Source organism: Nyctereutes procyonoides, unplaced genomic scaffold (genome assembly GCF_905146905.1).
Source record: "Nyctereutes procyonoides isolate TBG_1078 unplaced genomic scaffold, NYPRO_anot_genome, whole genome shotgun sequence".
Taxonomy (NCBI): Eukaryota; Metazoa; Chordata; class Mammalia; order Carnivora; family Canidae; genus Nyctereutes; species Nyctereutes procyonoides.
Genome location: NW_026575043.1, coordinates 49,531,709 through 49,556,944, shown reverse-complemented (window position 1 = coordinate 49,556,944; position 25,236 = coordinate 49,531,709). Strand labels below are relative to the sequence as shown.

At 38.0% G+C, this 25,236-nt stretch overlaps 1 protein-coding gene across 2 annotated transcripts in view; it reads right to left on the bottom strand.

Annotated features, from left to right (window-relative positions):
• The window catches only part of TAOK3 (TAO kinase 3), a 179,253-nt gene that overhangs the window by 14,078 nt on the left and 139,939 nt on the right, over window positions 1-25,236 (bottom strand). For both annotated transcript variants that reach the window (XM_055323084.1, XM_055323085.1), the window contains 4 exons: window positions 19,910-20,044; window positions 11,138-11,374; window positions 9,352-9,480; window positions 4,853-5,056 (listed from right to left, as the gene is read on the bottom strand). In XM_055323084.1, coding sequence (XP_055179059.1) covers window positions 4,853-5,056; window positions 9,352-9,480; window positions 11,138-11,374; window positions 19,910-20,044 — 705 coding nt within the window. The remainder of the gene's footprint in view (window positions 1-4,852; window positions 5,057-9,351; window positions 9,481-11,137; window positions 11,375-19,909; window positions 20,045-25,236) is intronic.

Genomic DNA, 25,236 nt, shown 5'->3' with positions numbered 1-25,236 from the left:
TTATTATTACTGACTCCCTACGAGTCTATTGCTGTGCCTACATAAAGATGTGTAATGTGCTTTAAATTTTTATTTATTTTTATTATTATTATTTTAAAATATTTTATTTATTTATGAGAGACACAGAGACATAGGCAGAGGGAGAAGCAGGCTCCATGCAGGGAGCCCGATGTGGGACTTGATCCCAGGTCTCCAGGATCACACCCTGGGCTGAAGGCAGCGCTAAACTGCTGAGTCACCCAGGCTGCCCTACTTTAAATTTTTAAAAGTGATTTCTTATATATCACTCAGTCCCACTTGCAACCCTATGAGGTGGTAAGACTGCAAGGGCTTACCCCTTTTCCATAGGATGGTAAGACATTTGGGAATTGAGAGACTAACATAAGATCATACAACTTCTATAAAGCAGAACTGAGTCTAAAACTCAGATTTGGGAGTTTTCAACAGTTTCCATTAAAAGATGTCCCAACAAATGGTTTATATTTTCCCGTTTTATGCCTTTTTTTTTTTTTTTTTTTTAGCCTGTGACACAACTCTGAAGAATCCCTCTGCTCTGGCTAGACATGATGCAGTGGTTGCTTTGTCTGTACAAATGGCACAATGTGCAGTCACCTTCAGCTTATACCAATTACATAAAATGAGCTGAGCAAAAACAAAAGCAAATGTAATGGTATAGGTGATTTTGCCCACTATTGCTCTCCACATCTATATGCCCTGGAGGCAGCAGAAAATGAGAGACATGTGGGCTCCCCTTCCCTCAGCTCACATCACACGCTGTGTGCACCCTCCCCAAAGCTGAGAGGGAGGTTAGTGTTGAAACACATGTACTTTTCATATGCTATGGACCTTGAACAAATGACTATATTTTATGACTTTACCTCCTGTGTAAGATGTGGATGAGGGTGTGTCCCATGACAAACCTTTCCCAACCATGACCCAAGTGCTACTACTTTAAAAGCAGTTGCTCTCACTCAAGTAAAAAATTGTGTCCTCATGCCCAGTGAGGCTGAGTTAAGAACTAGAACTTAAACTTCTAAATGGAGATGTTGTTAGCCTATCACATTCAACGCTTTCTTAGTTTCAGTTCTTGGTTTCATAACTGGTAAGAAAATAGCCAGCATCTGTGTACAGTGATGATAGGGGAAGACTGTGTACAGTCTGTGGTGAGCCTTTTCAATGTTTTCATTAACCAAAAGGATCGCTCATACTCAGTTTTAGCAAAGACACAGAAAAACAGGTGGTCTTTGTTGGTGGGAGTATAAACCCCTCAAGGGCAATCTGGCTATGTCTATCGAAAATTTACACATATACATTGTGACCCCAAAATTCCACTTCTGAGAATATATCCTACAAAATATTTGCATATGTGTAAAAAGATCTGCATAAAAAGATGCTCTCTGTGGGACTGTTAGTAATACTGTAGAACTTCAACAAAATATCCACTGAGAAGTACTTCATTAAATAAATATTTTTATAGCCATACCCTTAAAATTCACTATTAATGGTTAAAAAGAAAAAAAAAAAAACAGAAAGAGCTGTATGTCCTGGACAGTGAATGAGAAAAAGAGAAGAGTTACAAAATAGTACGGTGGACATTTTTGTAGGTTCAGTATCCATTTCCCCTTCTTTTATTAACAGGCTCCTGTTTTTGCTTGAGAAACTCCTCCACCCTATCTGTAATCAGAGTATTGAGTAAGGGACTAAGTGCATTGCCCAATCAAGGTCTCACTCCCCGAGGAATGTGAATCTTAAGCAGAAATGATACAAAGATTAAACATGGTAGGAGGAAATACATCCATATGGCAATGTTCTGAGGAATGTCCATTAGCTCTTACTCTCTAGGTCATGGAATTTACTTTTCCAGCTTAGGTCGTCATCTTCTCTGGCTTGGTTCTTCAGCTCTGTCATCCTACCCATATCCTTTCAATAAATTCCTTTCCATTCTTGGGCAGCCAGTGTTTGTTCCTATGGCTTGCAAGCCAAAAAAACCCACTGATACTAATGTAATCTTACTTTTGCAAAGTTAAAGTTATATATAAGCTGAATGTATGCATACATATATATAAAGAAAAGGAAATTTGGAAATCTGGATACCAAGTTAATGGTAGTCAGGTCAGAGACTGAGTGGAATGGGATTATCAAGAACTTTCACTACTCAACTATGTTTTTTTTTTATGTTCTCATAAATAAAAACTTAGACTCTTAAGAAAAATACTCTTGTAAGAAAACTACTCTTGTAAGAGGGCTAGAACTTTGTCAGTTGGTTAGAACCTGACACTAATGAAGTCACAAATATAGTTTCTATCACTTTTGGGGAATAACTGTCTTCTGCAGTTTTTATTGGCACTAATTGTTTCTTTGGCCTTAGACTTCTTCCATATATGTATTATCAGAACAACAATAATAATCGCCAGATGAAAAGAATCCCAAATATCTTATTTTCAAATGGCTTTTGGACTTTTTTCATTAGGATTTTTTTGCCTTCTAACAAATGACAGCATGTCTAATACAGAATTTTTTTTTTTTTTAATGATAGTCACAGAGAGAGAGGCAGATACACAGGCAGAGGGAGAAGCAGGCTCCATGCACCAGGAGCCTGATGTGGGATTCGATCCGGGGTCTCCAGGATCGCGCCCTGGGCCAAAGGCAGGCGCCAAACCGCTGCGCCACCCAGGGATCCCTCTAATACAGAATTAATCAGTTTCTTATCAACACCTCTCTCTAAGCTTCCTGGTTTCTGCCCAAATTTACATGTAACCAAGTCCTGAACACCAGAAATAACTTTGATTCTACCTTTGTCTTTTCTTTCATATTCAATGGTATGCCAAGTCCTGTTTGTTTTATATTCAAGATATGCTTCCAATTTGCCTCTCTTTTTATAGCTGCCATGACCATCTTTGTCTATACCCTATTTCTTACCCCCTGAGTACTTTGCTTCTTATTTCTACCCCCTAACTCAATGTTTCTCAACCTTTCCCCCCCAATTATCATTCTTTTTCTTTTTTTAATCATAAAGAGTCTTTCTAGACTTTCCCCTCCCCTGATCAATTCCACCCATGAAATGTGAATACCACCGATACACTGTATTATCTGTTTATGTACTGTGGCACTTGAGAGGGCCTGAGTCTTGTAGTATCTATGACCCTTCCCCTGCAAGAACCCATTTTCACTCCCCTAGGGACAGTATCACCTCCACTGAGAATGTATGCTTGAATCAATCTGCCCATCACCCACCCAAACCAGGCTGTTCTCTTTAAAGTAAGATTTTAGGGGTGTCTTGGTGGCTCAGTAAGTTAAGTGTCTGCCTTCAGCTTGGGTCATGATCCCAGGGTCCTGGGATTGAGCTCTGCATTGGGCTCTCTGCTCAGTGAGGAGACTGCTCCTCCCTCTCCTGCTGCCTGCCACTCTGCCTACTTGTGCTCTCTCTGTCAAATAAATGAATGAAATCTTTAAAAAAAAAAAAAGAAGTAAAATTTTAGCCATATCACTCATTGCCTGGCTCAAAAATCAATGGCCAGCAGTTTCTCCCTCTTCCAGTGAGATGAGACAATACAGATAAAGGACCTAAGCCTGACTCATCACACGTTTGACAAATTTTAGTTTATTCCATTCCTTCTCCTTCCCAGCTGAATACTGCTCTCCAAAGAGCTTATACTGTACCAATGCGCATTCCCATTATATATGTTTCTTCAGTGCTTGTTTCTCTTCTCACGGTTTTTTTTTTTTTTTTTTTTTTTGCAAACTTTCATATTTTTACCAATGTCTTAGTTCATTTATGAGGGTTTCTCTGATTACTCCAGGTCAAGATGTTTTCCTATGGAACTTTGTATCTACAACTGAATCACATTCTGTGCTCCTCATCTCAGTGAATAATGTCTTATTCATCCAGTTTTCCAAATTAGAAACTTTGAAGTCATTTTTGACTCCTCTCTCTTCTGAAATTCTGATGCCATTTGTTTGGAATTACTGTCAGTTCTGCTTCAGATCTAATCTCTCTCCATTGTCTCTTCCAGGTCAAGCTAGAGAAAGAATGTCCTAGCTGATCTCATTGTACTTTGCTTCTTGCTGCTGTAGCCTACTCTCACACTGATTCACTACTTCTTTCAAAGAAAACTCTCTTTGACCTCCTGCTTAAAAATCTCAAATGGCCATGCAACTGCCTTCAAGCTAAAATTGAAATAACGTGTCTTAACAAAAAAGGTTCTATGCCTTCTGCTTCTAATTACCCTTGTTCTGACATTCCACTTTGTGGAAAACTCCATTTCTCATCAGTCCCTGAGTTTTTTCAGGACTGCATGCCCAGGACATTTTATTTATATGTCTATTGTATATGATGTGTTACATTGTAACTAGTCTGTTACATGTCTGTTTCTCCTTTTAGATTTAGGGTTACTTGAAGGCAGGAAGTATAGCTCCTCCTGAGCCCTGGCATCTCCAGCACAGTGCCTAGCACTAAGGGGCACTGGATGACTAGATGGCTTCATTGTGGAGCATCATTCTATTACTTAGTATTTCATGTGGAGCAAAACCCCAGTGTTTGACAAGGAGGCTGAAAGCAGAAATTCTTTATACCTTTTGATTCTCCACTGCATAATATGGCTTATAATGGGTGCTCAATAAAACCCTATTACATTTATTTGGAAAATGTTGATTCCTTACTTTGTAAATGGGCTTTCTCTTTCATCTCAGTAGTGAATTTGTTCCTTGACTACTTTTGTACACCTACTTTGTGTCAGGCACTACACTAAAGACTGTAAAGGTTCAGGATGTAAGAATGGACACAACAGTCATGATCTTCACAAAACTTCTTGTCTCATAAGTCAGTGATGATAGTAATGAATATAATAAATACCTCCCGAATGTTCTGCTGCTCCACCTCATGCCGCTTGATCATTATTTTCCGCTTAAAGAAACGACAGTTTTTGTCGTAGTACAGTCTCTGCTGGGTGAGAAGGTGGGCTTCCTCTTCAGCCTGTGTGTGCTGCAAGTTCTCTTTATGCTTGGATATCCGCTCTTGCTTTTCTTTCTTGGGTGTGCTATGGTCCTCATTCATCTCCTTCACAAAACAAAACAAAAACAAAAACAAACAAAATCAGCATGCTGGTCTCATCAAGTAAAAGGAACTAACAGTTCATTGCAATGGCAGATTAAATTATCTGGAGAGCAACTGAGAATGTAAAGGCAGAAAGACTTGGCACTGTATACCAACCTCCCAAATTTTGTTTATTGATTAACTGAGTATTAAGTGAGAGGGAGGCTTATTAGTTCCCATGTCTCTGGCTTCTTCCTCTCTGAAATAATTGGTTCACTCATTCAATCAATATACACTTACTGAGTTCTTATCATGTGACAGGCACTGTGCAAGGCACAAGGATACAATGATGAGCAAAAGAACATGATTACCACTATCATGGGGCTTCACAGTCTAGAAGCAAAAATTAAAGAACAGCGGAAATGAACTGAAAATGACTGTGATAGCTGCTGTGAAGGTGAAGTACTTCATTTTACAAGGATGCTTAAAAGAACATACTTGGTTTTGGTAACAACTAAGCTGAAATTTGAAAAACCTGTAGGAGCTAACCACTGAAAAGGAGGAGGGGAGAATACTCTGGGTAGAAGGTATGTTAACTGAAACATGGTACAATCAAGAAACAGAGAGCAGGCCAGGGTGGTGGGTGCAGTGTGACATGAAATGAAGTAGGACCATCAGAAGTCTTACTGGCCAAATTAAAGACACTGATCTGTAGCATAGGAGACAAGGATTTTTTTTTTTAAAGGACTTTATGTATCTTTTTATTTTATTTTATTTTATTTATGATAGTCATAGAGAGAGAGAGAGAGAGAGAGAGAGAGAGAGAGAGAGAGAGAGAGAGACAGGCAGAGACATAGGCAGAGGGAGAAGCAGGCTCCATGCACCGGGAGCCCGACGCGGGAGCCCGACGTGGGATTCGATCCCGGGTCTCCAGGATCGCACCCTGGGCCAAAGGCAGGCGCCAAACCGCTGCGCCACCCAGGGATCCCAGGAGACAAGGATTTTATACATGTTGGAATGAAAGAATGAGATGCATCTCAAAAAGAGGACTCTTGCTGCCTTGTGGAGAACAGAGTGGAGGAGACAACACCGGGAAAAGTGGACAGATTTAACAAATAAGAGGTAACTCAGTAAATGTCATTAGTTTTAATTTCAGGAAAAAACATTCTTTATTTGCTATTAGAGGGTAAATGAACTACCTATATTTCCAAAAAGACAAAATTCACAATTTTCCAGACTATATGGATAAAGAAAAGAAAGCAGAGAATCAGAACACTTAAGATGATGTTAACTTTACGGAGAAAGAAGACCATTTTTAGAGAAAGCACAGTGCACTCTTTTTTGTTCATACTGACAAGCTTGACGTATAATATTTGGTTAACTACTCAGTGAAAATCTTATTAATACTAATTAATACTAATCTTGTTAATACTTATTTTACTTAATATTTTGTGATGCAGATATTACATACTATTTAGATTATTTTTGCACTTAGTCAAGAAGCCCTGGTAAATCAACTTTCAACTTTCCTATTCCAGTGAAGTCTTAAGTGAAATATCAGAATCAACAAGAGAGAAAGCTGTTTTGAGTATGGAGTAAGCTGGAATCACAACAGGAAGGCTCAGTGACTCATCTCTTGATGCTATGACTTCACTACTATGTTTGGCATTAACCACTACATTGCACACCCAAGTGCAAATGTGACCATGTAAAGTCACTCCAAAATCAAGAATAAATTATTTCTGGACCACCCATCATCCATATTGCTCACATCCCCATTGTCTATCAAACAGTGGAAATAATGGAGTTTGTTTTGCTACCCCCAGGGCAATACCTTTAAATATATCAATGTCTAAATATACATGGCACCTTAAATAATCAGAACTGAACTTTACTTCATAAGCAGTAGTATTAGCTTTGCATAGAAAGGCTTACAGGGGCTATCTCAAACTGAGTTTAGGCTTGTTTTTCCTCATGAGAGTGTTGAAAGACTTGTAAGTTTAGGCCTGTGGTTTCCTGCACTCATAAATCTGAGTAACAAAGATGTCTGAGGATTAAGTGGGGATTCTCGAATGCTGTTCTGTGGGAGAATCTTCTACAGGTTGAGTTCATGCAATCTCCAAATACCTCAGTGCTAGAAAAGTTCAAAATGGTGGCTGCAGTCACAAAGTGTGGCCTACAGAGCATGAGTAAACACATGGAGTTAGAAATAAGAATGTAAGTGTAATTGAGAATATTTCAAAATTTCTTTTTTTTTCAAAATATCTTATAGAAAAATCAATGTTATCTCTGTGATCCAGCAATATCTTTCTATTATTATATAATAATTAGGCTCAAGCAATAACTCAGAGAAAATGGATAGAACATGAACTTTCTTAGTTGGGCTATTTCTCCCTACAGCCTGGTTTTCTAGACCTTTATAGCGTCAGAGATTTTCCCATTTAGGCAGTGTGGGTTAAATACAAATTTCTGTCAGTCTCAACAATCACTATGGCTCATCTGGGCAGGACTTTAGTCCTGAGGCTCACCCCAACCCACTTGCTTTCACTTCCTAAGTAAAACAGAATTGGAGAGGAACCTTGATAAGTTCCATTTGTTAACCTAGAATAAGGGCTCAAATAAATGATTTCACATACTGAAACAATGCCCCATATTGAATTTTTTTAAATCTTAATCTTAATACACCAGTAATCTACAAATAAGAAATGCTAAGTCTTACGAGGAGCAAAGCTTAGGGAACTGCATGCAGGCCATTCACTATAAGCACTGGTGGGAGAACTTTAGAAACCTGAGCTTTCAGATCAAACTGCAGTTCATCAGAGGGCTCTTCATTTCTATTGGTGGACTTCAATCCAAGTTTTAAGAACCATTCAATAATTTATCCTCTGATAAAGACATGTACCAGGCAGGGATACAGTCACGGGGGCGGGGGGGAGGGGGAAGAGAGAGAGACATGGTCTCTGCTCTTATCATTTACTGGCTAGTAGAGTAAGTAACTAAAACAAAACAAAACAAACAACTGTAAACTAAAAAAATGAGGGGGGGGGATACTTGAAAACTAGTGTTATGAAACCAGAGGCACCTGTCTTGGTTGAGGAAGCAAGAAAGGCTTCCCTTAGGAAATGATTTTTTTTTTTTTTAAGTAGGCTCCATGCTCAATGTGGGGCTTGAAATCATGACCCTGAGATCAAGAATCACATGTTCTACAGATTGAGCCAGCCAGGTGGTCCAAGGTAAGGTATTAATAAATAATCCTAAATCTTACAAGAGGAGGGAGTAAGAATTAACAGCAGAGGGAGAGGTGGGGGCTGGGAGAGCATCCTGGTGGAAGAAACAGTATAAAGAAACAGTCTTCTCCAAAGGCCTTGGAGAAAAGTGAAACTTGATGCATTTGAAGAACCAAAAGGTTACCACTGTGGCAGGAGTAGCAAAGAGTCAGGTGTGGGGTAAGCAGGTGGGGGTACAGTGGTGAGACTAGAGGGGAGGCTGATAGCAGATTACTTAGGGACTTCTAGTATTTTGATCAATTCTAAGAGCAATGGGAAGCCAACAAATGTTAAAATCATGAGGAGATGTGATAAGACTTAGGGTTTTTTTTAAGCTTTATTTTGTGTGTGTGTGTGAGTGAGAGAGAGAGAGAGACAGAGACAGAGAGAGAGAGAGAAAGCAGGGGGAGGGGCAGAGGAAGATGGAGAGAATCCTCAAGGAGACTCCCTGCCTAGCACAGAGCCTGACAGGGGGCTCAATACCAGGACCCTGAGATCATGACCAGAGCCAAAACAAGAGATGGATGCCCAACTGATTGAGCCACCCAGATGCCCCAAGACTTATGGTTTGAAAAGATCACTCTGGCTAAAGTGGCTGAAGAATAAACTGGAAGTAGGCAAGAATGGGTTAGAGTTAAATCAATGGTTCTTCATATCTGATGCCTGGATCAGCAGCATTGGCATCACTTGGGAACTTGTTAGAAATGCACATTTCAAATTCCACCCAGACCCACTGAATCAGAAAATCAGAAAACTAACTCTAGTGAGTTGGCAATCCATTTTAATAAGTGCTTCAGGTGATATAAAGTTTGAGAATAAATGGTTTAGACTATTGATGACAGCATAAGATTAATCAATTTTAAGTTTCAACCATTCTTTTTTTTTAAGATTTTATTTTTAAGATAAAAATAAAATCTCTACACCCAACATGGGGCTCAAACTTATAACCCAATATCAAAAATTACATGCTCCACCAACTAAGCCAGCCAGGTTCCCCTTAAGCTCTAACCATTCTAATGGCAACTTGATGACAACAAATATTGGTACTCTTACCTCTTTTATTTTTTCCTTACAAATCTTATACTGTTTCTTCTGACTTTCCAAGAAAGTTGTCAAGTCTTTCTTCTGCTGGGCCAAGATCTGTTGCTGGAACTTCTTCTCATCTGCTGCAGCTACCTTTGCCTGATAAAATGACATACAATCTAGGATAATTTGTTTTTCACACAGAATTCAGCTGTCTATATCTTCCAATGCATGAAAGAGTCCATAAGTGCTGAATAATGTGGTGTTTTTTGAACACTTAATAAAAAACAAAATAAATACTTGCTCTGATTCTCTTGTATCTTAAAAAAATGTGGAATTTTTACCACTGAGAAATATATTCCCAATTATGGGAAAAATATGAAAGCAAGCCATAAACATGTTTTATTGAACACACAAAATATACAAGGGATGAAAAGTGAACTAAGGATTCTAATAAAAGTTTTTTTCATAATGTCGGTAGCCCACAGATTAAATTATAAAAATGGTTAAATAACCATGACGGGCCAGTTTTATTTCAAGAAACTCACTCTAATTGATGAATAACATTTTGTTTTCTTAGGCACCTGCTACAATCCACAATAGTCAGACACTGGGACATATCGAGGGATCCCAAATGGATAGAACACAGACCAAATAAAAGATAACCCAATAAACACTGGCTCCTGAAAGTGACCAATCTAAGTTTCTGGGGACCATTAGATGCAGCACATATGTAAGATGAGATGCTTTGGAGACAGGGAGGGAATTATGTTTCATGGTTCTCTTTATGTTATCTTTTCACCTTTAACTTCTATTATCAATAATTTTTCCATCATGAACAATTTTCTCGACATATTTACCAAATAAAATCCCCAAGAAAGAATCTGATTGGCTTATTTAATCAATATCATCCCTGTTTGGGCAGAAGTTTTCATGGCAGGCTGCTTTACAGCTTGATGGCTGTTGGGGGAATGCTTCATCTGCAGTTCTGATGTTCCCTTCCACGTGGAGAGAGAGCTTAATTACCAAAACACCTCTGGCACTCTGTCTCCAGTCACTTCATCCCCAAGGAGCATATGTTCACCCCTGCTTTCCCACGCTATGTAAGTCTTATGGGGGTGAGGCAGGGCAGCAGGGAAGGTGACTGGTTTAGCACGGGGCCAGTGCCTAGATAGGCAAGTCTGTTCAGTTTTGTACGGTATTATTAGTGCATTTCCCTTCAGACATAAATCACTTCTTCCATCTAACACTTATCAGTAATAAAGGTAATATTTTGACTCACTGTCTGCCTTAGCCTCTTCTTTGTTTAGAACATAGATAGGGAAGAGAGATGTCTTCTAGAAGACCCAAGCAATAGAGGATTAATTACTTGTTGCCACTGGTCAGGTGCCCATTCCTAGTCCAATCAGTGTAGGCAGGGATTATCACCACTGAAAGGGACAATCTGTAGAGCAGTATTCTTTTGAAGAGGACTGTGGGTGTGGCAGGCATGATAACAGGGCTGAACTGTGCAAGTTTCCACAGGATAGAAGCGTCTTGTTTCTTTTTATATGCACCAGACCCCCTCAAGGAACTGACTCTCAGAATATATTTGAATAGACAAGAATGTAATATACGCCTGCAGTAACTATTTTAACTTTTAATGGCAATTTTAAGTACCCCACAAAACCTAACCCCTCTCAACTACCACCACCAAGGCAACATTGTTCCTCTCTCACCAAAAAGCACACCCCTCCTGCCTTTTGCTCATGTGATGCCACTGACTGAAATAGTCCTGGCTTGGTTACAACACAAAGGCATGTGTGCGCACACTGACCTCCTTCTCTATGATAGCCACTTGCTTCTTGGCCAGCTTCTCCAGCTCTATGGACGAGTTGTTGGCATGCGTCTCCACCTCCTTCTGTAGCTTGAGGCGGTGCTCGTCCATCTCAGCCTTCAGCTTGTTCTCCAGGGCGATCAGCTGCTTCTGGTGCTGGCGCCGCATCCGCTTATAACCTGACATCTGTTCCCGCAACTCGTTCTCCTGCTCATGCTCATGGATCTGTCGTGTAACCTGATTTGGGGTGGTGAACAGAACTCAGGTAACCAGATTCATGGAAGACAAACTTTCAAGGAAAGTAGAGGAGCCCTCTGGCAGAATTCTATCTATCACTGCCACCATCAATTTACCTATTTGTTGAATGCTCACCTGTACCAGGCACTATGCTTTGTCCTCTTTATATTCTTTATCTCTAATCCTAAAAACCAACTCATTCACTCATTCATTTTAGTCATTAATGAGGTTAGTTGTTACCACCTCCATTTTATAGATGAAGAAACTGAGACTTGAGGCAATTAACTTATTCATTCAGCCAAATTGAATTTACATATTTTTGACATATTATTGCATCTCTCTTCAAGGTCACATAGCTAATAAACGGTAGAGCTGAGATTCAGACCCATTTCTGTCTGGTTCCAGAGCCATGCTATTTCCCTTACACCAGGATTTCTCAATGTCAACACTATTGACAATGAACCAGGTAATTCTTTGTTTTGAGGGCTGTCCTTGCATTGCAGGATATTTAGCAGCATCCCTGGCCTACCCACTAGATGCCAGCATACCTCTCAAGTCAAGGCAATCAAAAATGTCTTTAGACATTGGCAAATGTCCCTTGGGGGGCAAAATCCCTCTGGTTGAGAACCACTGCATTATATTACACCGCTTGTTTTTAAACATATTTCTAGGGATCCTTGGGTGGTGCAGCGGTTTGGCGCCTGCCTTTAGCCCAGGGCACGATCCTGGATACCCAGGATCGAATCCCATGTCGGGCTCCCGGTGCATGGAGCCTGCTTCTCCCTCTGCCTGTGTCTCTGCCTCTCTCTCTCTCTCTCTGTGACTATCATAAATTAAAAAAAATAAAAAAATAAAAAATAAATCAAAAAAATAAACATATTTCTAACAGTCACAGGAATTTTGATTATATTCCTAAAGTTGTTTGAACAAGATTTATTTCTGATTCTTAATATGAAAGGTGGGGGCTGTGGGGGTGAAAGGAGGAAGAGGGAGAGAGGAGAAACAGACAGCATTCTCTTCTTTAAAATCTCCCTCTCTTGGGATCCCTGGGTGGCGCAGCGGTTTGGTGCCTGCCTTTGGCCCAGGGCGCGATCCTGGAGACCCGGGATCAAATCCCACGTCAGGCTCCCAGTGCATGGAGCCTGCTTCTCCCTCTGCCCCTCTCTCCCTCTTTCTCTCTCTCTTTCCCTCTCTCTCTGTGACTATCATAAATAAAGAATAAAAAATTAAAAAAATAAATAAAATAAAATCTCCCTCTCCCACCTCCCCTTCCCCACAGAAGAGATGTCAACAAATTATAATACATTTACTCACTCTCCTAAAGAGAAAGCATTTCTATGATTTTTAGATGGCTTTTCTTAGTAATTTTTCTTTAACCCATTCTCAGGTGAATATCCAACAAATTCAAGATTGCAAATATGAATTTTGGCATCTCTTGTTTCTTACTATTAAGCCTTTTCTGATTTTCTACTCCTTCCTTCAGTTTATCACCCCTCTTTTTATTTTCCCTTGATTTTCTCTGCTCACTTCATTTTCATCTTTCCTTTTTTATAAAATAATTACAAAATTATAACTTGAGCTTTGTTTATTGCTAAGCAATTTTGTCATTCCTATCTACCATAAGCCAATTCTCCCCAACCTCACCCTCAAACAAGTTTTACTAGAAATTTCCATGCTGCTATTAATTCTCTTTACTATTTTCAGTTTATGGGTCAAAGTGCATTTTGTACAAAGAACAGTTTGTTTCTTTGCTCCTTTTAGAAGGTGTCCCTGCATACCAGACTGAGTCCTTACTATCAAGAGAGTGCTGTTCTGTAACTGGATAGTATTATCAAAGTACACCATTAAACATTAGCCGAACTTTGAAACCTTTCCAACTGAAACTAACACTAGGTTTCATATTCATTTCTCTTTTCTAAAGGACAATCCTCTTTAAAGTGTGAAGAATAAGAGCAGAAGATATTTCAAGACCAAAAGAAGGACAAGCATCACCAAAGGGGCACCTAACACTCTAAAGGAAATCTATTTTGTCATCACAATATCATGTTTCTTTTTAATGGACTTACTTCATGACAAAAGGAAAGAAAGAAAGAATTTGAAATATATTTGTATATTTTACTTCCTCATGCTTACACCTTCCTCATGCTTACACCTTTCTAAAGTTCAACTATAGGGGACTACCATTTAGTCCTTACTAAATTCACTTGTTTTTCCTACAAATATGTCAGTAAAGTGTCCATTCTAGGGTAATGATTTGAGATCTGTTTTATCTCTAAACTTATTTTTTCTTATGTTAGTATTCCTTCTTTAATCAAATTCCCCAAACTGAGATATGGTACACCTTAAAGCTATCATGACACATTTAAAATGTGACAACAGAAGGTCTGACTAGCTTGTGGTCAAATATTCTCAGGATGGCCGTTTCCCTAAACCAGGTACCTAAATCTAAAGTGGAAATGAATTGTGTCAAGAACATTTTTTTTTAAAGATTTTATTTATTTATGAGAGAGAGAGAGAGAGAGAGGCAGAGGGCAGAGACATAGACAGAGGGAGAAACAGGCTCCATGCAGGGAGCCCGATGTGGGACTTGATCCTGGGACTCCAGGATCATGCCCTGAGCCAAAGACAGATGCTCAACCATTGAGCCACCCAGGCGTCCCTCAAGAACATTTTCTATCCTAAGTGGTGGGTGAGTCCCTGTGAAAAGGGTGGTCCTACTGCATACCAGATCACACAACTGTGTGGCTAAGACAAATTTACAAAGCTCAATGTGCTATCATTGTTTATCACTGAATTCTAGGAGAAACACTTTGCTTCTAATGCTTCCCATAATTTGGATAATCACCTTCTTAAACTCCTAATATCACCTTCAATATGTTGCAATGAAACTTTCTATGTTTCAACGTTAATTACCTTGTTGGACACAAATGGAGATACTGAGTTTTACAATCCCATACTCAAGCAAAGTAGACAAATTTAAATACAAGTCTGGCCAGATGCTTCATGTATGAAGTCTAACTAGAAACATATAAAATTATTATCTACAGTTATGTACACCTGCAGGTTTTAAGTTTATACCGCATGTCTTCCAAATACACTATTTGGTCAACAGAATTAAAAAATAGCTCATAATTTTAAATTTTACCATGCTTTATGGTTTACAATGTACTTTCACATGCAATTTACCTCTAATTTTTATAAACCCTGGGATTTGAACTGAGGTCCTATGGTTCTTGAATTGCCTGAGGAAATTTACCCCATTAAGGCAGAGTGAAACTTTCTATTATTAAGTAATGGAAGGAATCAACACCCCAAAAAGTCAAAGCTGGACAGAATGGCAAGTCTAAACTACAAACCGAATAAGTCTAAAAATGAAAGGAAGTTACAGAAATATAGTGACTGTAGTATTCACAATGGTAGTCTCAAAAATGTGATTAGTTGAAAGTGGGCAGTAGCATCTTGCCGCACCTAGTAGGTTGCTTGAACACAATACCATTCTGTCCTTTACTGTATTACTGACCTTGGGCAAATTACTTAACTTCTTGAAGGTTCTCAAAGAGGAGCCACTGCTACATTGAGATCACTGATGGATAACACTTAGGTCCAGCAAGATGTCTGACACATAAGAGATGTGTGATATATGTTGATTTCCTTCCTTGTCCTGCCAGGGTCTGAGTAGTATGTCTCTTTGTCCCTCCACTATCATTTCTAGTGATACGGACATAGATCAGAAGGAGTGGATCCAAGAAAAAGGGCAAGTTTAAAAATAAAACTTAATTGTATCCAGGTCATGGCTTATAAAATAAGTATGCATAATCTCTGACTTTGAATTATTAACCATTTCACATACCTGGAGTAATATATAAAAGTTAAGAGCCATAAAAGACTGAACTTTTCCCAAAAAGTTTCTATAGCTATTCCATCTCATCTTATTTAATTTTGGCAAAAATTTGGACCTAAAACACTACTACATCCAAAGTGTACTATCTGCCTACCAAGTGAAGAACACTGCACTAGAGGGCTAATAAGCAACTTACTGAACATAAAAGAGGAGCATAGCAGCTGATAATGTTACCCTCTTAAGAGATCAAAGCCAACTTAAAAGATTAATTATGAGTAAGAATCAAAATAATGCATATGATAAAACTGCCTACCTTGGCTCTTAGAATAAATGAAATTTATAGCAAGTTCTTAAAAAGAATACACTGGGTCACATTTTGACATTAGAAATTTCATATTCCACTCTTTAGAACACCTAGGGAAAAATGTTTTAAGTTCATAGCAAAAGTAATGATGGATAACAGGCAATTCTGTCTCATACAGAAACACTGAACAAAGCACTTAGAAATGTATACTTGCAAATCCAAATTCTCATGTGCTAGTAGGGCTAGAAGAGACTTCACTCATTCATTTGTTCATTCACTGATTCAACATGTTTATGGAGAGAGTTCGGTCATGCGGGTTGGGGCAGATAGACTGGGCAGCATAAATGAAAAATGCTCTCAGTAATGATCTTAGTGAGATTAAGAAGCCAAGGAAAAGGAAAGAAGAGCTATAAAATATTCTGACAAGCATCCTTTGGTACACTATCCAGGAAGAGAACACATCTTCAAGCCTTTAGAAATAGAACAGAGGAGCTCATGAGAGGTGAAACAGCATTTACTGCAGAGGCTCTAATATTTTTATGCTTGTCTATCAAACTCTTCAGGTATCCAATTTCACGATTAGCTGAAAATTAGGTTGCATTTTTAAAACTGAAATGAAGACTCCATTTTTATATGGAGTCTTTACATTTCCTACTGAATGTAAAAGCAAAATAAAAAAATCCGTATTTGTATGGAAAGAACATCATTTTTGTCTACATGCTTTACTAGAGATTAGAAACTAAGAGTTTTATGCCCCTGTTCCTAAAGTGTTTTTTTTTTTTTTTTTTAAGTAGGCCCTATACTCAACATGGCTCTTGAATTCACAACCCTAAGATCAAGAGTTGCATGCTCTACCAACTCAGCCATCCACGTGCTTCCTGCTCCCTGGACCAATATGTATTTTAACATAAATTCACTTGTTATAGTAAGACCACTAATTCCAGTGAGAATTCCTTCATAAGACCAAAAGTCTGACAGATATGGACTTGTGCTCTTTATATTAACATCTATTATGAGAACTACCATATGATCCAGAACATTATGAAATTTTAAGAAATGATATCAGATGTAACAACAGCTGAAAACACTCTCATGGGTCACTAATCCAATTAAAATATTAGGATTTCCATTCACCAACAATAAAAACTTAAGGCAGGACATCTCAAAGGCCCAATAAGGCAGATGAGTAATTCTGAAGAATTATATAAATAACTCCTTTCTCCAGATCATGAATCAGTCCATTATGAATTTTCTTACAGAAGAAGAAAAAGAAAGGATAAAACAAAGAAAGTTTTATAAAATGCCCTTCCTTTTCCTAGTTTTTCAAAATATGGTCAATAATTGCTGCCTTCAATAATTATAATAAAAAATACATAATTCTAAAGTTTCCTCGGAGTTAACTCTGATATCAAGGTTCACAGTCCTTGCTTTTCCTTTGTTACAAATGTAATTGTGCAGCAGTCCATAATAACATAAAAATCTCAGTTTTAAGGTGTCAAAATGGTAAAAACATCGAGCAGTAAAAGCCTGTAGCCCATGGGCTACATACATACACTGGTCAATGACCCCATTCAAAAGCACAATGTAGAAAAAAATGCCAAGGGCAAATCCCACAGATTTAGGCCTCTTTTAGGTTTATGTAGAAGAGGTAGGCTGATAAAACAAATTTAAGAAACTATAACTTTTTTTTTGTCAGTTTGCAAGTCTATTTAAAATGTACACTCATTTAAAATATATATACTCATTGCTTATTTATCTAATAATTAAAAAATAATTTCTACATTCTTTTTTCTTTTCACTGTTCACTTTAAATCACTCTGTGGCTTGTTAGCATTTCTATTTGAGGATTGTAAAGACTAAAACTAAACTAAAGAAATCAATACAGTATAATTACCACCTATAGGAAGTGAAGAGAGGTTTCAACAATGACTTGATTTTTCTTTATACTAGACTTTCATTTTCCCATGATCTTGCTCCTACTTTTATGTCATTTAAGTAACTTAGTCCTTTTCCTTTGAGCAGAGATCCATGAAAAGCAATAAGATTCATGATATACTTTTAAAATTTAGATACTTCTTTTTGATATTCCAGTGTCCTGATTTATAAATTGGAGTTAGCCTTTAAAACAGCATAGGCAGTAGAACTGTAGTACTTTAAAATATTCACACTAATAATTAGATTGTCCAAAATGAGACCATATAGAATCATATCACTTTTCCCTTCTATTAATTCTTTTTTCTTCTTTAAAAACCACTGACCTTTGATAAACTTCCATCAATCCCACCATGACTCCCAAAGCATTACATTTGGAGAGAAGGTTATCCACATTAAACAACTTATTTTATAGTGGCTACTGCAACAGCCTATTAGCTACTCAGTTTTTAACTTAGTATAGGGACAGGGAGCCTTTTTAGCAAATCAACCGTCCATCAGAGACTGATCTCAGCTATTCTCTGGCTGGGCACTAGAAAGGCTATATGATTCAGAGGGGCTCCTAAGGACTTTGCCTATAGTCCTGAGGTGGCCTAGTAGGGAATCAGCTTTCATCAACCACAGAGAAGATTGTGATGGCTGATAGGCACACAGAGTAGCCCTGGGTGAGTATATAAACGTGAGCATGAGATCATTGTGGTATAGCAGTAGTAACATCTTACTAGGAGGTAGGAGAGGTCATGAATATATGATGTGGGAATGAGGGTGTGGCAAGTGACAAAAGAAGGGAACCTGTTCCAGATGGGGAAAATCCACTTGGGTATAATGTTTGTTTCACATTCAAAACCTGCTTCTGGTGCTCTGAGTCTCAGTGGCTGCTCACTATTTTTCCTCTCATTTCAACATGAACATGTCTGGATAAAGATACAAGTCTCACAAGAGTCAGTGGTAAGTAATGATATTACATAAATACCATATTTTTTTGGTCAGGTATCATGACATGAAAATATTTATTAATAATTTCATGATGCTTTATTTAGACTCAAAGCATTTTTTTTTTACTTGCTTAGTAATCATTAGCAAATACATAGTGGACATTTTTATATCTCCATTACACAGTATAACATTCATGTAAAGTGAAAAATTGTCCATTAAAGAGATAACAAGAAACTTCTATACAAAGGAACTTAAAGGTAGGCTTACTGATAAGCAGTTTCAATTAAATTGCTTGCTTTTAGATAGCAGCAGGTATAGCAATATATGTGGGTGCTTTAACTTCCATTTTCCTTATATTTGGGTTTTTAAGGATCATAATCCATTATTGATTCCAAAGATAATTGAAGCCTTTCAAAGACTTGAGAGATAAAAGTGGAAATCAGATTTAAAAAATAGGACAAGAAAAATAATTTCTGGGTCGGCCTTGGATGATGTCATCATAGGATCTAAATGTAATAGCCAGGCAGTGTACACTAACTCTTCCTGCCCATGTGACCTCTAACATCAATCTGGGCAAAACAATGAATATTTCAATAATTTTTTGGCTGAGAAGTGAGATTCAGAAGCAAAAGATTAAAGAGAGTTTAGAGTGCCAAGGATGAAACGATGTGAGTGTGTGTGTGTGTGAGTATGTGAGCGCGCACGCGCACGCGTGGGGGGCCAAGGGGAGGAGGCATGAAAACTAACTCTTCCAGCACACACCCCTTTTGCTACTACAAGGGCATCCAGCAATCACATTTGCAATAGTAAAAATGCTGAAGGATCCTACAGTATCTTTTTTTCCACAACCATCCCTATCCTCTCCTACAAAGCCCTTCTTCTTGCTTTATTGGTGCCAGGCAATTCTTCAGGGGTTAAATGGGGAAGTGCAGCCACTACCATTGTTGCAATAAATAAATGAATGAACCAGAACGAACCAGCAATTCATCCCTAGGAAGCTAGTATCTTATTTTCTACAATTATATACATTAGCCAGCAGTGATACATTTTAAAAATTCTTTTATCTTTTGATATGTGTGTATACATTACAAATACACATGCATCTATACAAAAAGAAGCCTAGTGCCCTGCATACACATACATCAAATACCTTTAAAATTTTTTTAGCATTATTATTTCAATGAAAAGACAAATAGCTTTTAAAATATTGGATAGGTTAGCAACTTCATCTTAAAGGCCTTTTATTTTGCACATATAGCATATATAAATACACACACACACACACACACACACACACACAAAGGTTTTTTTCCATGCCGTAGACAATGCTAAAATATCTGAGAATCAGGTTGCCATGCCAACAGATTTTTTTCTAAAATGAATAAAATTATTAGGAGGGAGAAAACATTCTTGACTCCTTTCCTCCCATCCATGAAGCCGAGAGAGGCTCAGGGAGGGCGAGAGGCTGCCAGATGGGGAGGAGGGGAAGGAAGGGAAGGTGGGTAGAGGGGTGTTTGCTTACCAAAGATGCTGATTTGATCGTGGCAAAGCGCTCTCTGTTCCGGTAGTGGAGGGCCTGGCTCTGAACTGACTGGGTAGGCCGCGGCTCAGGCCTGGGATCGCCGTGGCCCGCCTCATCCCTTATGAATACATGATCCTGCAGAAATGGATAAAAACAAGGAGAAAGTCCAGCTGTGCTCTTTCCTCGCCGGCTGCCTCTCTCTCACCCCTCTTTCTGCACAAGCACTGCTGTTTGAAATGCATAGTTTAGCTCTCTGCTAGTCCCCGCAGCTCCCACGGTACAAAATGAATAAGCAACACATTGCAGCCTTCAGTTAGGAATGTCAGCTGATCGCTAGTGGGATGCCTTCTGAATCCCTGGCAGGCTTTTTCTTTACCTCCAGAATTACATATATGCAAAAGAAAAAAAGAATAGAAAAAACAATGCAATGTACAGACTCCTTAGAACAGTTTGCTTAAAACGCTGTAACCAAATAATTCCTTTAAAAATGTCATGTCCATGTCTAGCAAGGAGGATGCTGGTTGCTTTTAACATAAAAGCGAGCCTCCGCCTCATTCCCTTGAAAGATCTGCTTTCTCAATTTAATTTTATTTGAGATCTGTTCGGTAGGATCATCGTTCTGCCTAGAACCAGTGTAGGCTTGTGCTGAGCTGCCTCTCTGTCTTGTGCTGGGAAGATTCGGCAGTCACTGAGGGATCCTGCTTTCCAGTCATGATCGTACACAGTTCTAGCACCTTCTCTCTACAGCTTCTGAAAGGATTTTTTTTTAGATTTAAAGAGACAGGCATACAATTTTTAACCAAATGATACTTTCACAAATTCTCCCTCAACTCAGTCTTGATATGGTCACTAGAGTGAGTAAGGCTGGGATTTAATGTCTTTGGCTGATTTAATCAAATCTGTGCTTCTTGATAGGCAGAGATGATTAATCTTGTTGTAATGCCCAGTGAAAAATAACACTCCCTGGAAGGGTAATAATGGATGTTTCTTAAATGCAATTTAAATGAGTTTTAAAGGGGAAAATGCTTTCAAAGGGTGATGCTTTTCTCTATAAAAGATGGAGTGGTCAGTCAGTAAGTAGCTCTAACCCTTCAGGAAAAAAAGACACTATAATAATAGCTCAAAAACATGTACAACCATGGGGGATTTTTAAACAGTACATGTTCAGGATGGGGAAGACGGAATTAATTTCCTAATTGCCCTTGGGTTTTAGGAGAAACCATTTGTGAGAAGTCAGTTTTGCATTTTGTCTATGACTATTTGAAAATTTTTTAAAAAATTGCTCTTTCTTTCAGCAGAAAACAAAAATTGTAGAGGTTCAGAAAACACAAAATTTTATTACATAGTCTAAAATTTTGAAAACTCAAGACACATATATTCTTGAGGGAAATTAAATTTTATATCCAGGTTCTTAGGTAAAAGCCAAGAGGCAAGATTAAATTTACCATGGGGCTGATTTTCTTTTTCCATTTATAAATTTAGAATGCTCCAGAATGTTGGGAAGGTATCTACCATTACATCTATATTTAGAGATTTTTTTCAATATACTGTATTGAGATCTATTTTTTTTTTAAATTTTTATTTATTTATGATAGTCACACAGAGAGAGAGAGAGGCAGAGACACAGCCAGAGGGAGAAGCAGGCTCCATGCACCGGGAGCCCGACGTGGGATTCGATCCCGGGTCTCCAGGATAGCGCCCTGGGCCAAAGGCAGGCGCCAAACCGCTGCGCCACCCAGGGATCCCGAGATCTATTTTGTTTTTAAATAATGAAGGGACCTTTAATGCCACTGAGGACATATACATCAAATTCAAGGATGTTCTATTACTGTGCTGTCCTATTTGACAACCATATAGGATATTTAAATTATTATTATTAGCCACATGGATATTTAAATTATTATTATTATTTTTAAAGATTTATTTTTATTTATTTATGATAGACATAGAGAGAGAGAGAGAGGCAGAGACACAGGCAGAGGGAGAAGCAGGCTCCATGCCAGGAGCCCGACGCGGGACTCGATTCCGGGACTCCAGGATCGTGCCCTGGGCCAAAGGCAGGCACGAAACCGCTGAGCCACCCAGGGATCCCTCTGGATATTTAAATTAAATGCAATATAAAATTCAGTTCCTAAGTCACACCAGCTATGTTTAAGGTAGCCACTAACTATGGCTACCATACCGAACACTGCAGATAAGATTCTTTCCATCACTGCAAGCAGTTCCATTAGACAGTACTACAGGTTAAAAATGTGCCTCAACCCATATTTTTGAGATTTATTTTAAAAAAACCTTGATAGGCCAATTAAAACTTCTATACTATTTCCCAGGAAATCTAACCTCTTATTTTTTTAGGGCAAAGAGAGATCAAGTATGGGACTAGAATTTATGCACTAGGTTTAAGGTTCTGAGAGGAAGGCACTGGGATCTACTGCCATTCACATTGCTGAGAATTTATTAATAAGTCACATTTATTGACCTTACCTAAAAAATTGATCTTACCTAGTATTACAGTTCCAGAAAAAGAAGAAGCTTCTAAATGCCAACAATCAGATGAGACAGACTAAGTAGAGTCCTGTGGTTTCATCGGAGGCCTTAAGAAGTCAGTTTGGTGATTATTAATTAGCTAACATTAAGTACATTGACACTGAGAGGTAGCAGCTCAGTTTTAAATTGTAATAACTTGATTTACAAAGATAACTAGTGACACTAGAATCTACACTTAACAGAATAAAGTGAAACATATTCATGTACAAATATGTATAATTTTAATATTATTCGTGTGTTCTCTCTCAGATAAAAATTAACACTTATGGGCTAGGACTTTGCTTAGCAAATTAAAAGTCACATTATATTTGCTAAGTTTTTAAACCAAGGATATTGGAATACACTGGGAAAGTTAAAATTCAAAATCACAGTGATTTTAGTTAACACATAGCTAATTCAATAATCTACTAAGGTATGTTTTTTTTTTTTAATTTTTATTTATTCATGATAGTCACAGAGAGAGAGAGAGGCAGAGACACAGGCAGAGGGAGAAGCAGGCTCCATGCACCGGGAGCCCGATGTGGGATTCGATCCCGGGTCTCCAGGATCGCGCCCTGGGCCAAAGGCAGGCGCCAAACCTCTGTGCCACCCAGGGATCCCTAAGGTATGTTTTTAAAATAATGCTATTTTATTATTTTTTGCCATCCCCCTAAAATAATGCTATTTTTTAAAAGTTAATCTGAAGAATAGGCCCAAGATTTTAATCTACTTCAAATATAGTAAATAATGTTAACAGTATAATTCTTTATTTCAGCTTAAAAATTTTTTCATTTTACAAAAGAATTCTTAGTTTTCCACAACAGCTTCATAACCTATCCCTACACTAAAAGTCTTCAAACGTTATGCAAGAGATCACAAAATGAGGTAAAATTCTGGTCTAACAGTGAATATCCATTTCAAATGCATAGGAAAATGAATTTTAAAATATTCAATTTCATTGCATAAAGCAAGTTTAAAACTCTGAAGACAACTTAAACAATGAAGCAATTTTAAAATGAGGGAAAGTTGACTTGAGAAGTACAAACAAATGAAACTATTGACTTTACTGGGTATATTGTCTGTTGGTTATACTGCCCCTTCAAAATAGCAGTCCTTTTGAAAATGACCACCATATCTGGCTCCCAGACTTTCTGAACGGAACACATTTTAAGACTAATAGTGGAAAGAGTCAATTTGCTATTTTATGCAGTTAGGCATTGATGCAGATTATTTACAAATGATGTGAGGGTCAGCATCTTTGATGTTAAAGAATGATTTTAGAAGATGAAGAATATTGGGGTGCCTGGCTGACTTAGTTGGTAGAGCATGTGATTCTTGATCTTGGGGTTCTAAGTTTGAACCTATGTTGAAGGTAGAGAATACCTACAAAAACAATTTTTTTTTAAAGAACAAATATCATGTTCTACTTTACCAAGACAAAATATAGGTCTTGTTTTAATTTATCTTTAAAACATTATCATCTGGGAATAAACAAAATAGCTCTTTGAAACACCAATATAGTTGAGGACCAGTTTTAAGCAATTCTATGTTAAGCAGGTAAATTTATAATGTTCTTTCATTGTAAAAAAAATAAAACTTCTTCAGATTAAAAAAAGCTGTTGTAATTTTGTTCAGATTTTAGCAAAAATAATTGAACTTTTATATAATATACTGAAGTACATGAAACATGAAGCACCAACTTTACTATTTATACCCTGAACAGGGAGCTTTACTTTTATTAAAAAGTTTTTCTCTAAGTATCTATTAAGATTCTCAAATTAAGATTCATGGTATAGCTGCTTGTTTAGTTTCCAGATTAACTTGAAATTAACCCTAGAAACTACTTCTCTGGACTCTGTTATACTTTGGGTTTACCTTTACCATACTATCACATATTTCCTTATGTGTCTGTCTATGAGACTGTGAGCTTTCCGAAAATAGAGTAAATGTGGCTTGAAAAATCTGTCTCCCTAGGACCCCCATCTAGTGCTTGATACTTAGTAGGCATTCAGTAAATGTTTGCTGAATAAATAAGTTCAAGAATATAGGTCTGAGGGGGATCCCTGGGTGGCTCGGTGGTTTGGCGCCTGCCTTTGGCCCAGGGCGCGATCCTGGGGTCCTGGGATCGAGTCCCGCAACCGGCTCCCGGCATGGAGCCTGCTTCTCCCTCCTCCTGTGTCTCTGCCTCTCTCTCTCTGTGTGTGTGTCTATCATAAATAATAAATAAATAAATAAATCTTAAAAAAAAAGAATATAGGTGTGAGAAGATTCTGAGACAATGACATTTTCTCTTTTATTATTTAACAGAATTCAGATTTGTATTTCTTAAAAAACCTGCCAATCTGTACTCTAAGAAAGTTGTAAAATAGTGACAAGCACACTTTTACTTGGGGGCAGGAAGAGGATCTAAAAATGGCTTTCATTGGATGATGAGAAGTCTTTTTATTACTCCTACACTTTTTATGGTGTGGAGAAAGGATCGACAAACCCACCATCTCTCCTTTGTTTTTCCTCATTTTAGAAGTATTAAATTATTGCATAAGCCATTATAGCTATCAAAAGCTAGGGCTAGAGGAAGGGAAGAAGATGGACAGGCTATCTTTACCAGGGAGGATAGCTACTAGGGAGAAAAAAATGACTAGAATGCAGAGGATAATGATGCTACTATAGAGAGGTGGTTTGTATGACTGCTCTGTTTAAAAAACATTACATTCATATGTTAATTTACTTTTACTTTGACCAATGTGAGTTGAAGAGTCAAAGAACCCACCCCTCTCTTCAGCAAAAAATGATTGGAAATG